The sequence below is a fragment of the Alligator mississippiensis genome, chromosome 15 (genome assembly GCF_030867095.1).
Source record: "Alligator mississippiensis isolate rAllMis1 chromosome 15, rAllMis1, whole genome shotgun sequence".
NCBI lineage: Eukaryota > Metazoa > Chordata > Crocodylia > Alligatoridae > Alligator > Alligator mississippiensis.
The window spans coordinates 22450831-22470403 of NC_081838.1; the positions used below are offsets into that span (position 1 = coordinate 22450831).

General features: G+C 53.1%; 1 protein-coding gene across 1 annotated transcript in view; it reads left to right on the forward strand.

Annotated features, from left to right (window-relative positions):
- The first annotated feature begins 218 nt into the window (after positions 1-218).
- LOC102569420 (uncharacterized) overlaps positions 219-19573 on the forward strand; it is a 35384-nt gene continuing 16029 nt past the window's right edge. Inside the window, exons 1-4 of the mRNA XM_059718111.1 lie at positions 219-784; positions 1771-1976; positions 3260-3517; positions 4273-4856. Of these exons, the coding sequence (XP_059574094.1) occupies positions 1796-1976; positions 3260-3517; positions 4273-4856 (1023 nt within the window). The 5' untranslated portion in view covers positions 219-784; positions 1771-1795. The remainder of the gene's footprint in view (positions 785-1770; positions 1977-3259; positions 3518-4272; positions 4857-19573) is intronic.

Below are 19573 nucleotides of genomic sequence, written 5' to 3' on the forward strand. Positions count from 1 at the left end.
CCTGTGTGGTGCTGGATTGCTCATAAGTTTCAAGTGAACAGAGTCCAGTGCCTGCTGATATAAATCAGGAATACCTCAGCTTGATGCCTTGGGGGCAACAGTGGCGTGACTTTCCTTTGAGTAGGAGCTAGATCTGGCTCACAAGGTGCTGGGTGGAGCCTAGTGCAATTACAGCTGCAGAGCGAGGGGCAAGTGAGTTGGGCAGTGCAGGACACAGGTGTGTGGGGGTGGTTGGGCAGAGAGAAGCAGCTCTGTGAGATCTCATTCAGGGTGGGCAGCTGAATGCTGGCACCTGAAGAGAGACCAGCAAACTCTGTGCCAGGTCCTAATCTGGGGAAAGAAATGCAGTGATATCAGGGACAATTCTAACCATCTGGGCTCTGGCCTGCTGGGTCGGGCCTGGTTAAAGTGCAGTTTCCTGGCCTGGGTCTGGGGGCAGCTCTAAGTGGGGATCAGAGCTCCCCTGGCCCCGGGGATTCAGGATGCTCTTTGGTCCTTGTCAGTGCACCTGGCTGAGGATGAAGCTGCCCTGTCCTGGCTGGCTGTAATCCAGCACTGAGCAAGGCCCTTGCTCTCCCTGCTTGTCTCAACAGCATGAGCCAAGACAAAGGTGTTGCCCTATGCAGTGGGTGGGTGGGAGAAAGCCCTAGTGTGAACAGAAGTCATTTCCTTCCTTTTCCCTGGAGCAGCAGCTATGCAAAGGGTACTGAGCTCTGCTGCAGTCAGTCAGCAAGCAACAGTTTAGTGCCCAGGACGCCCAGCGGTGCAGCGCTTCTTCTGCTGGGTAAGTACCTGGTGAAACAGCCACCCTGCCTGGAGCACAGTGCTATGGGCAGGGGCTATTCAGGGAAGGGAGATGGACATTAAGGAGTGCGAAGAGAGAGGGTGGGTGATGCAGCATTGCTTTGGGGAAGGGCAGCAAACACTTGTGGTTTCAAAGTCCCTCCCCATCCCTTCCAAATTAAGGATATCAAGGGGAGAGCAAGTTCAGAGCATCAGGTGAATTTTTCCATTTCCTAGAAAATGCTTGATTTCAAGCAGTGAAACAGTAAATCATTAGCCTACAGAGTACAGCTCTGACCTTTGGGAAAGCCCTATGAGGTACTTCTTACTTGTCTGTGAATGCTTTAATTCATTGGGTCTGATACCTTCAAACCACTCTAGACTTTTTAATTGAGTTTTCCTTCGCAGGCTTATGTTAACTAAACATGATGTGAGAAACAAGGATTTCTTAGGGTGGTATCTTTTATTGGACCAAATGTATAGCTGGGTTAGAGTTAGACAAACTTTCCAATGCGAAGCCAGAAAGAGAGACAAAACTAACAGCACCTGACAGTCCCCTGCTGGAGCGCTCAATGATCTTCATTTCCAGGCCTGCAGCAGCCCTAAATTATGAAAAAACTGTCAAAAGCATCACAATCTCTGGGGTGCCTGTCTGGCCCTAGGGATGTCCCCAGTGGGGCAAGAGGTGTGAGAGCAGTGGGGACAGGCCTGGTGGGGACACTGGGACAGTGGGGAGCTGCTGCAGGCTGGTGTCCAACAGTTATGACAGACATGAAACTAGCCCTGAGTACTGGGGAACCTTGGGCTGATGTTAGGCCAACCTGGCTTGGCTCCTGTCAATGGTTGACTGGGGGTGCAGTGGGGTGGGGAGATCTTGCAGGCAGGAGCTCTGTCCTCGGCCCAGCAGGGGCTCTGGGGAAGTCCGTCCCGGTGTGGCCTTTGCTCCCCATGTTTGCTGGGCTGACGGCTCTGACCCCCTCTTGGCAGGTCGTGGGGCCAGAGTCTGCAGATAATGCACAAGGCCAGGAGGGCCCCTGTGGGCAGCCAGTCTGACCTCCTGGAGGGAACAGGCCTCCATGTTTCCTTGGGCAGCCTCAGGATTGCTGTTGGCACCACCGGGCAGAAGGAACAGACCTCACCTGCATTCATGTTGTGTCTCGTTATCTTTGCAGGTCATGCCCTTGGCCTAGCTGGTGAGTGCTCTTGTCTCCAGTTATCGTGGCTCAAATTCCAAGCTCCCAACCTCCTGGCAATTGGCAATCTTGGGTGTTGGGGAGCGGAAAGGTGGGGAGGCAGGGGAGCTGCTGAGAGGCATTCATCTTGCCCCTGACAATGGACAGGACCCATTCCCCAAAAGGGGAACTGCTGTTACACTTCCCTAAATGCCTGTAGCAGGACATTTTCCAAGGCAGCCAAGGACACTGATGTGGTTTTTTTTCCCACTGCGCCCTTACACTGGGAAATAGCTGGCAATAGGCTGGACCCCCTCTCCTTTGACCTCCTTTGAAATTGAAGCCTAGAGGCCTAGGTTTTTAATTGTAACCCACCATTTCAATTTTTCCATCACAGTATGGTGAGGGGTCCAATCTTTTTTTTTTTTTTTTTTTTTTGTCAGAGCCGGAGCCTGCCTGCTGCTGGAGGGTTTGCTGCCGGCAGGCTGAGTGGCCCCTGAGCTGCAGGGGTCCCTGGTCTTTCCCTCCATAGCAGCAGTGCTCCCCAGAGCCACCTGGGTAGGCTGCTAGCAGGCTGAGTGTTGTCCCAGCTGAGAGGCAGCATCCGGCTCAATGCAAATCTTCCGAGTATACCCAGGGAGCAGTGCCAATGAGCTTCCAGGCTCAGGGAAGAGTTGTATCAGGTTGGGTGAGGCCTCTGAGGTGGGGCAGCAGCCAGCCCACTAGCAGCCTGCTTGGGTGGCCCTGGGGGGCACCACTGCCATGGAGGGTCCCCTGCAGCTCAGGGGCTGCTTGGCCTACTGGCAACTTGCCCCCTGGTCATGGAAGAGTCCAGCAGGCTTTCTCAAAAAAAAAAAGGATTGGGCCACTCGTTGCTTCTACCTTCAGCAGGTGCCTGTTGAAGGCAAAAGTGGCAAGGGGCCCAATCCTTCCTTTTCTGTGGAGCCTGCCTGCCTCTCCTGCAGCCAGGGGTTGAGCTGACATCTGCATTGTTACAATTTGCAACATTGCAAACTAAACACATCCAGATGTAGTTTAGTTAGCAATGAGGCAAAGTAATTTAAACCCCCCCGAAACTGGTGCATGTGTAATGTGTGATGCCATTAAGTGACACTAACTGCATTTTCGTCATGTGTACATCATGATGAGCATCAAGTGTACAAGCACCCCAGAAGTGTAACCACAGCCAGTGCCCTGGCTCTAACCACTGTGTGCAGGGCTCAGGCTCGGGCTCATCCCACCCACCTGTGCACTGAATTTTTCTTTTCCTGATCCCTTGCTCCACATCTGCCTGGCCCCACCAGCTGCACAGAAGGCTGTGCTGACCCTGGACCCTCCCTGGAGCACCGTGTTTAAGGGCGAGAGCGTCACTCTGTCGTGCAGTGGATCCCGCTCTGCTGGAAGCACTCGCACCTCTTGGTATTTGGAGGGACATTCCTTGAAATCAACAGAAACAAACATCTTCCCAATTAAAGCTGCAGAACTCACAGACAAAGGCAGATACCAGTGCAAAACCAGTAACTCTACACACAGTGACACCATCCAGCTGACTGTCTCTGCAGGTGAGTGCCCTCAGGTGGGCTCCATCCTGCTCTGCACCCACTGCTGGGACCCACAGGTTCTGGAGCAGTCACTGGGGCAGATGAGGGCTTCTGCAGTGGCTGTCAGGGGATAATTGTGTGGGTCCTGCCCCCACCTCCCAGCTCCCTCGGGGCTCTCCAGAGACCAACCCAGAAGGCCTCTCCAGCTGCAGAAGAGAGGTTCTGCGATATTGTCCCAGTTTACTAGAGACATGGCAGCAATGGAGTAGGCATATTCTCTTCTGGAACAGCAAGTTTGTGGGTGCATGCTTATGCAGGGGGATAAGTGCCTAGGACAGGACCCTGTGCTTGGTTTACTCCTGAAGCTCCCAGGCCAATGGCGCAGGCAGCCAGCATGGCCCCTGGCTCAGGAGCTGGCAGCCTGTGTCCTGTCATACTTTGCCGTCCGTGTAACTGACTCTTGGGACCTGTCACTCATCTCCTGCCTGCCCCTTCACTTGGCCTGGCGTTGCCCTTTTGTGTTGCCCCTCTGTCCGTCTCCTGCCCCTGCTCCTGGGCACATTTCTCTGACTACACTCCAGCACTAGCGTGGTTTCTGGGTCATTTTCACTGGCCCAGGGTACTTTTCCAGGTGTCTGTCCCTCTCTCGCATGAGTAGATAAACTGCCCTTGTCAGTGTAGCCTGAAGCCCCCATCCTGCTGGGGAGAGCGCGCTGAGGAGTGCGGTACCTCATGCAGGGGTTTTGCAGCTCCTGCTTGCTATATCTCTCTTTCAGGCTGGCTGATTCTCCAGGCCCCATATTATGCATTGTTTGAAGGGGACCGGTTGGTTTTGAGATGCTGTGGATGGAAGGATGGTGAAGTTTATGGGATGAGATACTACAGATATGGAACAGCCATCATACCAAGGCAGGTTCAGGCCAATTATACTATTGAACAAGCAAAAACAACAGACAGTGGCAAATACCGATGTGAAGGACAAGTGAAATCTGGTTTGCTTTATTATGCAAGCAACTCTAATGAGGTGTTGGTTCTTGTCCAAGGTAAGGAACTGCTGGGGGTGTTGGGCTGGGCAGAGATGAGGCAGCCACAGGATGCAGGGCAGGAGGGCACTGACCATGGGAGGGGGAAGGATCCCTTGGGTTGGATTCCCTCTGGTGCCTCTAGCCCCACTGCTGTCTGCCCCTGGGTTCACTGTGGTGCCACCGCCCTGACTGCTGCAGAGCCAGGCCAAGGGGGAGGTGAGACCAGATCAGAAGCCCTGATCTCCAGCTGTCCGAGCAGAAACCTCACAGTGCTACAGACTGAAACAAGCAAAGAAAATGCAGTGGACAACAACAGGACAGTGACAATAGCACAATGAGTGCTCATGCAGTGCCCCACCTGTCCACTGTAGGGTCCTTACATGGCAGAGGGAGCAGTACATTGCCAGTGAAGTTCCTTATGTGGTGACCAGGGCTAAGACTTACACTGGAGCCTGTGTCAGGTGGAGGTCCTGTATACAGGTTAGAAACCTGCGTGAGCGATGGGACCTTGCTGTCTGCGTCTCCCAGCAGATGTCCGGGTAGTTTAGGTCCCCCATGACTACCGCCTCTTTAGCTTTTATGGTCTCCGAGAGTTGTCTCAGGAGCCCCGCATCTATTTCTTCCCCTTGGTGTGGGGGTCTGTAACAGACCCCTACCACCAAATCCCTTTCTCCTTGCCCCCCATGTAGCCTAACCCACAATCCTTCTACTTCCTCAACCTCGGATTCTGTCTTGATGAGGGTTGATGTGTATTGCTCACTGACATAAAGTGCAACCCCCCCCCCCCCCCTTTCTTCCCCGACCTGTCCTTTCTATACAATCTATAGACCTCAATATGTACCGCCCAGTCATGGGATGAATCCCACCAGGTCTCTGTTAGCCCCACTAAGTCATAGGTGTTTAGTGCAAGCAGGAGCGCTGGTTCATCCTGCTTGTTCCCCATGCTCCTAGCATTAGTATATAGGCACTTGAGCCCTGCGACTGGCGGCTTTGCTGCCCCCCTGCTCCAAGTCCCATGGGGCTCATTGTTTCTTACCTTCTTGTTTCTTACCTGTTCTGTAGTGCTGGCCTCCCCATGGCTTGCAGGTTCCCAATGTTCTCCTTCTTCAGGCTGGGCTGTCCTTGTGGGTGCCACATAGTTTGGTGGTCCACAGCTTCCCCTGCCCTCGTACTCCCCTCCCCCCGACAAGCCTAGTTTAAAGCCCGCCGGAGGAGATCCGCCAACCTAGAAGAAAACACACACTTACCTTTGGGGGACAGGTGAAGCCCATTCCAGCTGAGCATGTCCCTCGTCGTGATGTGCAGGTCATTGTCCAGGAAGCCGAAGCCTGCCTCGAGATAGATTTGGTCTCCAAATCATCAAATCATCTCTGAATCTGAATCATGATCCGAAGTTTTGCAGAGGCCTAATCTGGGATGTCTGAGTGACTGACTCATACCGCCAGGCTCATGTCTCAGTCTCAGGGTGTAACCCTGCACTTCCTCACCCCTGGCAGTTAGTGGGAGGGAAGGGGAAGTGAACATTCATTTTCTGCAAGTTCCCATCAGAGCCGGGCAGATGCTTGTACAGCAGCCCTGGACCCGATCACCTGCAGCTCCTCTCTGGCCCCCAGGGCATCCCACTGTTTGCACGACAGCAGCTCAGATTCCCCAGCAGCTCCCAGTGTGGATTTCACAGGGCCGGACACATGTGACACGTTGGGTGGACACTGCGGGGCTACAGAAGAAGCCTTGCAAGAGCAGGGAGCTACTCAGTTTGGGTTGCTAATACCACACAGCACCGGCAGTGCTGGGCACCGATGGGCGCAGTTTCCATTACATGCAAATAATACACGCAGACTCCAGTAGCTCCCGAGCCGTTGTCAGTGCTGAGCCCAGGCCCCTGCATGAAGCACCCGAGAGACCAGCCGGGAATCACGGCTACAGACCTGCCAATCCGCGCAGCCATTGCTGGGGGCACTGGGATTAAAGACAAACACTGACCGGTGTCATGGGCCCGTGTGTTTCCCATCCACACTTTTACCTTCCTCTTGCTGGGTTTTTCATCAGTTTTGAGTGAACAGAGTCCAATTCCCAGTTGCTCACACTGGTGTAAATCAGGAGTACCTCAGTGTGATGCCCAGGGGTAACAGAAGAGCAACTCGGGAGCAGGGAGGGTTGGGGTGGGTGGGAGGAGACAGCCGGCTCCTCGAACAGCTTGTCCAGGGGGAGCAGCTGAATGCTGCAGCCTGAAGAGCGGCCAGCGAACCCTGTGACAGGTCCTCGACCGGGGAAAGAAATGCAGTGATACCAGGGACAATTTTCACCAGCTGGGCTCTGGCCTGCTGGGTCAGGCCTGATTAACCGGAGGTCGCCTTCCCTGGGCCTGGGGGCAGCTCTCAGTGGGGATCAGAGCTCCCTTGGCCCTGGGGATTGGGGATGTCCTTGTGCCCCTGTCAGTGCACCCGGCTGAGGATGCAGCAGCCCTGCCCTGACTGGCAGTGAGCAAGTGCGGATCAAGGTACCCACTCTCCTGTTTCAACACCCTGGTGCTGTCCTATGCAGTGAGTTGAACGAAGCCCCAGTGTGAACATAAAAGCCATTTCCTTCCCCTTTCCTGGAGCAGCAGATATGCAAAGGAGATTGAGATCTGCTGTCGTGAGTTGGCAGCTCAGGGCCCAGGACACCAGGAAGCGCGGGGCTGCTTATGCTGGTAAGTACCTAGTGAAACAGCCACCCTGCCTGGAGCACAGGGGCAGTTCAGGGGCTGCGTGGCCCTGTACATTAATGCTGTGCCCAGTATTAGCGGGTGAGAAGCATGTGTTTGGGTCAGGATCACTTTGGGGACGGGAAGAAAATGAAGCTCCCTGGGGCAGGGCTGCAGCCAGGGGCAGACACTGAGGTAGGGTCAAGATGGAGACTCTGCAATGTTGTTAGAGAGAGAAGAGCTGCTGGGAATTGTGTCATCAAGGGGGACTTTGGCCTCTCAGATGTCAAGTGGGGAGTAAATGCTTTAAAGGTTGGAAGGACCAAGGGATCCCCAGATGTGAGTCAACAGTTTTCCTCTCCAAAGAGTCACTGAAAGAAGAAGAGGCGATGCTGTTTGGGGCTTGGTCTGGGTGGTGGGTGAGCTCCCACGGAAGTGGCAGTAGCAGAAAATAACTTTGGACAGAGATCATGGGTTGATTTGGCTGAAACTAAAGGGTTTAGACACAAGCAGTTTTTCATTATAAACAGACAGACCTCTGAAAACGGAGGGTAGGTATCAGAGTGTGGTCAGCTGGACAGAGCGTCTCTGGACCTGAGGATGGAGTCCCCTAGAAAATCTTTCAGGCAAAGATGCTAAAATGACCTGGGACCTGCATCCTAAACAAGGGGTAAATGCCCGTGGGGTCCCAGCCCCTCCCCATCCCTCCCAAGTTCAGGATATCAATAGGAGTGCGAGCTCAGAGCACTAGGTCAACTTCCCCATTTCTTCTTCCTGACAAAAAAATGTTTGACTTTGATGAAGCCCCGTGAAGTACTGCTTAATTGTCTGTGAATGCTTTAGTCCATTGGTTTTGATGACTCCCCAACCACTATAGACTTCCCTTTTAATTGTGTTTTCTGACACAGGCTTATATTAACTAAGCATGATGTGAGAGGCAAGGATTGCTTAGGGTGGTATCTTTTATTGAAACAACTGCATAGTTGGAGTAGAGTTAGATAAGCAAGACATTTTTCACCAGGCCCCCCTGTATTCCTGCTGTACAGTTGGTCCAATAAAAGATACCAACCTAAGAAATCTTGGCCTCTCCCATAATTTCTGGTCCATCACAGCTACAACATCACTCTTACACTTACATAAACACAATGCACATTTTCATCCAAGCATATTTCAGTAACAAAGACCAACGGTTTATGCAATGGGATTGTAGGTGACTGCACACCATTACATATTTCCTATCAAACGACAAAGCATCCCAGTGGTGCAGCTGTCACTTCTCACTAAATGCGGTGCTTGCCAAAAGCACTGAGCAGTCCTTGCTCCAGTGTAAGGCCAATGGTCTTGAACAACACTACTGGATTTATCATCCAGGTAACTTGTTCTAGGCGGAACCAAAACCTCAGACTAGCCACAACTTTTCCATTTGATAATCAGCAAATTTTATTGATACACAGTGGGCACGTATACATGAGAAGGTATTCACCCCCCTGTGGTGTAACACACAGCCGTGACAAGAGTTTGGCTTTCAAGAATTTGGGGTTTCATAGCACGAGTTTTGCTTTTCTGCAGCTTGAGGGGAAGTTCCCCCCAAACCCCTGCACCGATCTTCTTGAAACTTGGCAGGCTTTGTGGCCTTAGTAAGAGCTACCAGCCCTGCAGTTCTCATCCCCCTGTGTTGTAACATCTAGATGTAACATGAGTTTTGCTTTCAAGAATTTGGGGTGCAGTTCCCCCCAAACCCCTGCACCGATCTTATTGAAACTTGGCCAGCTTCATCCTCTCTGCAGTCTACCATCTCTGAAAATTTCATCCAAATTGGACAAAAAACAACAAAGTTATAGATATTTTATTGTTTCCCTGTTATACCCTATGGCCGGATCTCTGAGGCAGCTCCGAGGTGCTCCAAAGCTCTTCGGGAAGCTGGATGAGGCAACGCTTCAACCCGGATGTGCTGCTTCCGACCCCGAAGTGTCTGAAGCTTCTCCAAAGCTCTGTCTGAAGCCTTGCACAGCCCTATTGATAACTGACACCTAGGAAAAAGCCAGCCTGCTTAATGGGTACTTTGCATCAGTCTTTCATCAGCCCAAAGGGACCGCCCTGCCTTGCATGATGTGGGATGGCCAGGGTGAGGGCGTATTCATACCCAGCATTGGTGTAGATCTTGTAAAGGAACACCTTGAGAGGCTGGACATCTTCAAGTCAGCTGGTCCTATTTCACCCTAGAGTACTCAAGGAGCTGGCAGGTGTCATAGCGCAACCATTGGGAAAAAAATATTCGAAAACTCATGGCACTCAGGTGAAGTACCTGAAGACTGGAAGACGACCAATGTGGTAGGCATTTTTAAGAAAGGGTGGACAGTACATCCCAGGAATTACAGACCAATCAGCTTGACCTCAATCCTCAGTAAGATTCTGGAGAAAATGATCAAAGACTCTTCTTGATAAGCTGGCTAGTGGCAACCTCCTGAGCAACAACCAGCACGGGTTTGTTGAGGGTAGGTCTTGCCTGAGTAATCTCATCACTTTCTATGACCAGGTGACACATCACCTGGACAAGGGAGAAGAGATTGGCATTGTGGCGGGCCAGTAGGGGGCGCTCCTGCGTTGAGCCGCCCACCTCCCTGCGCCCGCCCACCTTCCAGCTCCGAGTGCCTCCCTGGGGTGCCTCCCGTCCGGCCGACCCCTTCCCTGGAGCACACCCGCTAGCCTGGGGTTCCCGCTGCCACCACCCAAGGCTCTGGACTCACTTCTGGCTCTGCGCACCTTGGAGAACACAGGCCTGATCGTCCAATGGGTACTAGACCCAATACAGGCACTTGGGGCACTTCCCCAAGTCAGGGGATTATTAGGGAAGCCTCCCTTAGTCCACCGACCTAAGGGGCCTCCTCGGCATAATTTAGACCCACCCCTCAATGAGTCTCCCACACCGGTCACAAGGAGAACTTTATTGATTCAGGGGGTCGGGCGGAAACAGGGTAAAAGGTAGAGCAGTATCATGGAACTATCAGAGGAATCCCATAGAGCAAACTAGGATGGCTGAGGTAGCCGTTTAAACACACATCTGAGTTACTGTAAGCTAAATATCTAGTCTGATCTCGAGTAACTTACTCACACGCATCATCCAGAGGTGGTTGGAGTTTCCTCTGGAGGCAGGGCACTCTTTGAGCATGCGGTGATGAGGAGAGAGCCAGGTTCAGATTCACCTGGATGACCGCATGGCTAATGGCTGCCTTCTTCTTGGCCCGGTCCTTTAAATAACCCTTCTGACCTCAGCAGCCCGGTCCAATTGAAGCTGCCAGTGCTGGCCACTAGCCAACCAATCTAAAAAAGCATCACTGGCTACCTCGGCTGGTGAGCGGGGCTTTCCCTGCCCCCAGGTGACCAGAGCATTCACCTCCGAGGCAACAGGATTTTGTCATGTAGGCAGGGAGGGAGATCCCCGCCCTGAGGGATTCAGCACCAGCCTCTCACGCTGGCAGAGACAGGTCTCTGGAGAGGGGCACAGACGGTGGCATTTCTGCCACACTTCCCCTCCCTCCTTTATAAGCTCAGACACGGGGCCTCTCAGGGCCGTGGGTCCGGAAGTGTTGGCTCAGGGAGTTCCCACGGTATGCCAGAAGAAGAGGAAAAAAAGAAAACCTGAAACCTGAAACGAGTTATAGCAATAACATACAGAAACCATAAAACCTGATGGCAGTCTTACACTAGTGATCTCCTCACTAGTCCTGAGTCCGAGGACTCACTACCCAGAGTCCTTTTGTGACAAGGCATCCGCTATCACGTTCTGGCTTCCCTTGATGTGCTCGACAGTGAAGTTGAACTCTTGAAGCTGCCCGGCCCATTGCTGCAGCTTGGCATTGGTGTTTTGCATGGTCTGCAACCACTGCAGTGGCGCATGGTCCAACAGGACGGTGAACTGTTGTCCCCACAAATAGGGCTTCAGCTTGTTCAGGGCCCAGACAATTGCCAAGCACTCCTCGATGGAGGACAGTCTCCGCTCCCGAGGGATTAGCTTCCAGCTGAGGTACACCACGGGGTGCCGTGTCTCCTGGTGCTCCTGTAAGAGTACGGCTCCTAGTCCTACGTTGGAGGCATCCGTTCCCACGTAGAAGGGTTTATCATGGAGCGGTGCCTTCAGGATCGGTTGTTTGACCAGGGCAGCCTTGAGGGTGTCAAATGCTTCCTGGCACCCCTGCTTCCAGACCACCGGGTCCGGGCTGCCCTTCTTGGTCAGCTCGTGCAGCGGGGCTGCGGTTGCTCCAAACCCGGGGACAAATCTTCGGTAGTAACCCGCCAGGCCAAGGAAGGCTCTGACTTGCTTCTTGGTCTGTGGAGGCGGCCAGTCTTTGATGGCCTCGATCTTGTCCCACAAGGGAGCAATATGACCTCCACCCACACGATGACCCAAGTAGACTACCTCCGATAGTGCCCACTGGCACTTTTTGGCTTTCACCCTAAGACCAGCTTGCTTGATCTTACCTTGCACGGTGGTCAGGTGAGTCAGGTGCGACTCGAAATCCTGACTGAAGATGGCGATGTCATCGATGTAAGCCATGGCAAACTGCTCACATCCTTGCAGCAGATTATTGATCAGTCTCTGGAAAGAGGCAGGAGAGTTGCACATAGCGAAAGGTAAAACTGTGAACTCATATAGCCCTATAGGTGTGATAAAGGCAGGCTTGGCTATGGCATCCGGGTCCAGGGCCATCTGCCAAAATCCTTTAGACAGATCGAGAGTAGAGATCACCTTGGCTGGGCCCAGGCGATCCAGCAAAGTGTCCCTCCTGGGCATAGGGTATGCATCAGGGGTGGTAATGGCATTCAGCTTCCAGTAGTCCACACAGAACCGGATGGTCCCATCCTGCTTCCGGATGAGTACCACTGGACTGGCCCAGGGACTCGTTGAAGGCCAGATTACCCCCAACTCCTCCATCTCTGCGATCTCCCATTTTATTTCTTGCCTCACCTTCTCATTGACTGGGTAATGTCAGGAGTATATAGGGTGATGGCTGCCCGTCTCTATCGAGTGTATAGCCAGGTCCGTTCTACCTGGTTTATTGGAGAACACTGTCTCAAAGTCCTTGAGTGCTGCGAGCAGCTGGTCCTTGTCCTGGGAGGGCAGATGGTCCGGCAGGCGGAGTTCCTCGATCCCTGCCTCGCCATCCCAGTCTCCATACATGACCGGCTCCTCCGGGTCCTCCGGTGTTCCCTCAACGGAGGGAACCCAGAATACCATCTCCTTTCTGTGATAGTCGGGTTTAAGCATGTTCACATGAACTGCCTTAGGTTTTCTATCCCTAATAGCCACTACATAGGTCACATCATCAAGTCTGTCCAGGATAGCATGAGGACCTACCCAAGCGGCTTGCAGCTTGTCTGTTTTTAGTGGTAGGAAAACCATCACATTCTCACCCCGCTCAAACGTAAGCGGGCCTTCTCATCATACCAGGACCTTTGCTTCTCCTGGGCCTGTCCCAGGGAGTCCCGTGCCACCTTCATCATGTCAGTCAGTTTCTGACGGAAGTCAAGCACATACTCCACCACGGAGGTCTTTGTGGAAGCGATCTTCCCTTCCCACTCCTTTCTCACCAAATCGAGAGGACCTCGCACTCGCCTCCCGAACATCAGCTCGAAGGGCGAGAACCCCGTGGACTCCTGGGGCACCTCCCGGTAGGCAAAGAGCAGATGCGGCAGTTTCTCATCCCAGTCATTGGGGTTGGAGTCCACATAGGCCTTGAGCATCCCTTTCAAGGTCCCATTGAACCTTTCCACCAGCCCATTTGTCTGAGGGTGGTAGGCTGTGGTCTTAAGGTGTTGCACCCCACAGCAGTCCCACAGGCACTTCATCACCTCCGCCAGGAAGTTCCCACCCTGGTCTGTCAGGATCTCGGAGGGAAAACCCAGCTGGCAGAAGACCTTGATGAGGGCGTCAGCAACCACGGGTGCCTCGATGGAGGTCAAGGCAACTGCCTCCAGGTACCGCGTTGTGTAATCCACTGGAGTCAGTATGTATTTCTTTCCTCTACGAGTCCTATGCTTCAGCGGTCCCGCAATGTCCACGGCCACCCTGTGGAAGGGTTGGTCGATGACAGGGAGGGGCTGCAGGGGAGCCCTTCTGTCCCCACTTTTGCCTGTCCGCTGGCATGTCTCACAAGATTTGCAGTAGTCTGTCACTTTCTGGGCAATTCTGGGCCAAAAAAAGTTTGCCTGCAACCGCTGGCGTGTCTGTTCCCTGTCCATGTGACCAGCACACAGTAAATCATGAGCCATGGCAAGCAATTGCTGTCTGTGTTTCCGGGGTACAATGAGCTGGCGCTGGGGCTCCCAGGTCTCGGCATGGTTCTTTGGCACCCACAACCGTTAGAGAAGCCTCTTATCCCAGACCACCTGTTCCCTTTTGTCTGGAGGGAACTCAGTCTCTTGCTCCCGAGCCATCTGCCGGAGTCCCTCCAAGCTGGGGTCCTCCCGAACCTCCCGCTTGAACTCCTCCTGCCCAGCTAGGCAATCAGCAGGGAGTGCAGGTGCTCCTGCAGGGAGTGCACACTCACCCTCAGGGACTTCCTGGGTCTCCTCCCTGCTAGTCTCACCTCCCTCTGCCACTGACGGAATACACACCTCCCCGGGACTGTCACTTAACCCACCCTTGGGGTCACTAGTTCCTTCCGGGACTGAGGTGCAATCACCATCTGCAGGGGTCTCTTCCTCTGTGGCCAGTGGTGTGGCTGTCTCCTGAGGATTTTCTAACCCCCCTTCTTTAGCCTTCCTGCTCTGCAGGCGAGTCACCGCATGAACAGTGCAGGGCTTTGGCTCTTGGGTCTGTTCCCACCTCCGGAGCTGGGATTCCTGCCCCATAAGATCCCGTCCCACCAGGATGGGGACCGGAGCCCCTTCCAGTACCCCCATTTCCAGGTATGTTGCACAGTCGTTCCACATGACGGGGGCACAGAATACCGGTACCTTCAGAGGTGGGGACCCCACTCCTTGAATAGTGAGGGTCTTCCCCGGGATTATGTCTGCGGGTGAGACAAGGTTGGAATTAATTAGTGTCACACTGGCCCCCGTGTCCAGTTCCCCAACAAGGGTCCTCTCCTTTACCGTGATCATGGTCCCCTGGGGGCCCATCACCTCCTCTGAGTTTGTGATCCTGTAGCAACAGACACTCCCCTCAGAGGGGCTCTGGCCCTCCCCCTCACTGCTCACGGCTGTTGCACGCCTGACGGGCCTGGGTCTAGTGCTTAGCTTTGGGCAGTTGGGCTTGATGTGGCCCTGCTCCCCGCAGTTATAGCACCCCCTCTTTTCTGAATTGGGTGGTTTGTCCGAATCTGGGGCCGCCTTGCGCTCTGCAGGAGGTGGCCCTCTTTCCCCCTTTTTGACCTGGACCTCCCTTCCCCCCTCTTTGGAACCCTTTTTGTTCCTTCCCAGAGTAGAGAGGCTTCTCACGATTTAGCAACAATTGGTCTGCAATCTCAGCCGCCTCTTGAGCATTTTTGGGGTCCCTGTCCCTGACCAGGGTCTTAACCTCTCTCGGACAGCAATAATAGAATTGTTCCAGCACCAGGAGATGGCGTGACTTTTCTAAAGTGTCACTCTTGGCTCTGGCTAGCCATTTAATGTATGTGTCGTCCAACAGGGCCACATAATCAGTCAATGACTTGCCGGGTTGTGGGCACGTATTCCGAAATTTCTTCCGAAAATAATCCGGTCCTAACTGGAACCTTTTAGACACAGCGGCTTTAAAGGCATTATAGTCGTCAGCTGCGTCTGAGGGCAGGCTGTTCAGGACCACCACCATGTCGCCTTCTACCAGAGCAGACAGGTACATCATGATCTTTTCCTCCGGCACCTTACACCGCTGGGCTTGTCTTTCGAAGTTGCTTAGGAACACCACAGGATCGTCTCCCTCTCGGTAGCGAGTGAAGGCGGAGACGTCCAGTTTGAGCTGTTCCCTGGACGCTTGCAGAGGGTTCGCGTTTCCCCCGTTGGTCGGCAGACGGAGCTGAGCCTCCAGCTTTTTCTGCTCGAGCTCCAACTTTTTGGCCTGCAACTGGGCTTCCATCTCCATCCTCTTTTCCTCCAGCTGTCTTTGTTCCCTCTCACGCTGGACCTCCAGCTCCATCCTTTTCACTTCTAGCTGTTGTTGTTTCTCCTCCCACTGGGCTTCCAGCTCCAGCCTCTTCAACTCCGTCCTTTTCAGCTCTATCTCATGGAGTCTCTGCCGCTCCCCCTCAGAGGTAATCTCTCGGCGGCCTCCGGACTTGACGAGCGGGAGTGTGTTCCTGGGTCGGGACTCAGGACTTGACGAGCGTGAAGCTGACGCTTGATCTGACTCACTGGTGCACAAGAGTTTAACCAGCTCTTCCTTCTTTAGCCCTTTCTTTACTTGAAGGCCTCTCTCTTTTGCCAGTTCTTTCAGTTCAGACACGGTCATCCGGACATACTCGTCCGCCATCCTGACTCTCTACCCTATCCAGTCGACCCAATAACAAATTAGAAATTGTTTGCTCAAGGGATTTCAGTGACTCTATACATTTCCCCAAATTATCCCTCAAATACAGCAGGGTATTTGGATCCCACAGCTACCACCACGTGTGGTGGGCCAGTAGGGGGCGCTTCTGCATTGAGCCGCCCACTTCACTGTGCCCACCCACCTTCCAGGCTCCAAGTGCCTCCCTGGGGTGCCTCACATCTGGCCCACCCCTTCCCTGGAGCACACCCGCTAGCCTGGGGTCCCGCTGCCACCATCCAAGGCTCTGGACCCAGTTCTGGCTCTGCGCACCTTGGAGAACACAGGCCTGATTGTCCAATGGGTCCTAGACCCAATACAGGCACTTGGGGCACTTCCCCAAGTCAGGGGCTTATTAGGAAAGTCTCCCTTAGTCCACAGACCTAAGGGGCCTCCTCGGCATAATTTAGACCCACCCCTCAATGAGTCTCCCACACCGGTCACAAAGAGAACTTTATTGATTTAGGGGGTAGGGCAGAAACAAGGTTAAAGGTAGAGCAGTATCATGGAAATATCAGAGGAATATCAGAGGAATCCCATAGAGCAAACTAGAATGGCTGAGGTAGCCATTTAAACACGCATCAGAGTTACTGTAAGCTAAATATCTAGTCTGATCTCGAGTAACTTACTCACACGCATCATCCAGAGGTGGTTGGAGTTTCCCTCTGGAGGCAGGGCACTCTTGGAGCATGTGGTGATGAGGAGAGAAGCCAGGTTCAGATTCACCTGGATGACCGCATGGCTAATGGCTGCCTTCTTCCTGGCCCAGGCCTTTAAATAACCCTTCTGACCTCAGCAGCCCGGTCCAATTGAAGCTGCCAGTGCTGGCCACTAGCCAACCAATCTAAAAAAGCATCACTGGTTACCTGGGCCAGTGACCGGGGCTTTTTCTCCCCCCTCCCCAGATGACCAGAGCATCCGCCTCCCAGGCACCAGGCTTTTGTCATGCAGACAAGGTGGGAGATCCCCGCCATGAGGGATTCAACACCAGCCTCTCACGCTGGCAGAGACAGATCTCTGGAGAGGGGCACAGACGGTGGCATTTCTGCCACAGGCATTATATATCTGGACTTAAAAAAGCCTTTGATCTGGTGTCCCATTATCTCCTCATGGAAAAATTGGCCAAATGTGGCTTCGGCTACACCACAGTCGGATGGCTGGGTAATTGACTCCAAGGTCAGACCCAGAGAGTAGTGGTCAATGGCAGTGAAACATTATGGTGCTCTGTGACCAGTGGCATCCCCCAAGGCTCTGTCCTTGGACTGGTTCTCTTCAACTGCTTTATCAACAGTGTGGACACTGGTGTCAAAAGCACACTGGCCAAGTTCACCGATGACACTAAACTTTGGAGCATAGCATCCACACCTGAGGATAGGCTAGTGATCTAGGCTGGCTTGGATAAGGTTAGTAAGTGGGCGGATATAAACATGATGATTTTCAATCCGGAAAAATGCAAGGTACTCCATCTCGGGGAAAAAAAAACCTACAGCATGCTTATAGGCTCGGCAGTGCTATGCTCACTAGCACCACAGCTCAAAGAGACTTGGGGGTCATGACTGACCACAAAATGAACATGAGCCACCAATGTGATGTCACAGCTGGTAAAGCAAATAAAACTCTGGCTTGCATCCATAGACACTTCTCAAGTAAATCTCAGGATGTCATCCTCCCGCTGTACTTGGCCTTGGTGAGACTGCATCTGGAGTACTGCATCTAATTCTGGGCTCCTCAGTTCAAGAAGAATGTCAGGAAGCTTGAGAGAGTCCAGAGGAGAGCCACACGCATGATCAGAGGGCAGGAGAACAGGCCTTATGATGAGAGGCTGAGAGCCATGAGACTCTTCAGCCTAAAAAAGAGCAGGCTCAAGGGTGACCTGGTGGCTGCCTATAAGTACGTAATGGGTGTGAATCAGGATCTGGGGGAAAATCTGTTCACCAGAGTGCCCCAAGGGATAACAAGGACCAATGGTCATAACCTCCCACATGACTGTTTTTGGCTGGACATAAGGAAAACCTTCTTTACTGTCCAAGCGCCAAAGCCTGGAATAGACTCCCTCCAGAAGTGGTGCAGGCACCTACTCTGGATTAATTCAAGAAACGTCCGGATGCTTATCTTGCTGGGATTCTTTGACCCTAGCTGACTTCCTGCCCCGGGGGCAGGCGGCTGGACTTGATGATCTTCAAGGTCCCTTCCAGCCATAATGTCTATGAAATCTATGAAAGCCAGTTCCAAAACTGGGCCCAGACTAGAAAGCCTAGGGAGAGTAAACAGGTGGAGACCAAGGAGGCCGAAGCCCCAGTAAGTGAAAATGACAATAGCACCCACAAGGCTTGGGGCATGGTGTAAGGGAGGACTGGAGCCATGCAATTAGACCCTAAGGCTTTAGGTATGCTGCAGCAACACAGCCATAGCGAGGCCCAGCGAGGGGCCTGGGAGCACTAAAGGCCAGTGGAGGTCCAGTTGGACTGGAAGCACTCAAGGGCCCATGGGCAGCCTCCCTCTTATTATTGCAATCATTATTCCATCAAGGCGTGGTGGGTGAGAAGGGAAGGTGCTCTAGAGGCAGAGTGGGGCATGGTCGCAGAGCCACCAGAGGACATCAGGACTGCCCCTGGAACCCCGAGCTGCTACAGTGATAGAAAATAAGAATAATGCAGGCAAGGCAAACAAAATAACCCCCCAATTCTATATCCATTAGTCCTTGGGTTGTCACAGAGGCATGGTATGTCTGGCACAAGCTTCACCTTGTGTTTCTCTCTTGAATGTCAGATGTCAGAAGCCAAGGCCCACTGCCTCTCCCCCACCCCCACCCCCAGTGAGGTGGGTGACATGGGCTGGTGGTGTTCCCTCTGTCCATGGTTGCCTCAGGTTCCCCACTTGGGGACCCTTTGCTGCTCTGAAATCCCTCTTTTTGTATCCTTTTCCTCCTCTGATGACTCTTCATTCCTAGGCATCATTGACTGGTTTCCCTGCGGTCGTCATACTGTCCATGTTCTGTTCTGTCAGCATATAACTTTGCTTCCTAAACCCATCACATACATGCATCTTAATTTTGGCATTGATCGGTTTCCTAATTTGGTCTGTCCATCAAAACCGGAAGTACCAAGGGCTCTGCAGCTGGTCATTGTGACCTAGCCACCACAGCAGAGTCCCTTATTTCTGTTTTGGGGTTTTCAGGGAACACTTCAGTTTCCCAGGCTGTCTGTCTGCTGGCCTAGACACAGTGGGCACTTGTACATGTGTTGGGGTTTAGTCCTTCAGTGTTGCATTCTATGACCCCTAAATTGAAACGGTGAGTTTTGAACTGAAACCGTGGGTTTCATTTTTTCATTACGTATATACACTTATATACATGTAATTGGACTGGTGCCTGCTGAAGGCAGAAGCAACAAGGGGCCTGATCCTTTTTTCTTTTCTGGTAGAGCCTGCCCACCTCTCCTTAAGCTGGGGTGTGTGCTGCCAGGAGGCTGAGTGGCCCTTGAGATGCAAGGGGTCTCAGTCCTTCCCTCCATGGTGGCAACAGTCCCCAGGGCTGTCAGGGTGGGCTGCTAGTAGGCCAGGTGCTGCCCTAGCTTGGAGGTACCCAATCCAACTCTTCCCTGAGCCTGCCTGGGCTTCCAGTGCCCTGTACACCATCCCCACCATCTTCTCCTGCTTCCAGCACAGCTAGCTGCCCTCCTGCCACTTCTCCACGCTGCCCCAGTGGCAAGCCAGCCCACCCCTGGGTGACATCAGGTGTCCTGGCAGCCACAGGTGCCTGGTGAAGGCAGAAGCAGTGAGGGTCCAGATCCTTTTTTTTGGCAGAGACTGCCCACCTTTCCCACAGCCAGGGGGTGAGTTGACAGATTAATGATTGCAATGTT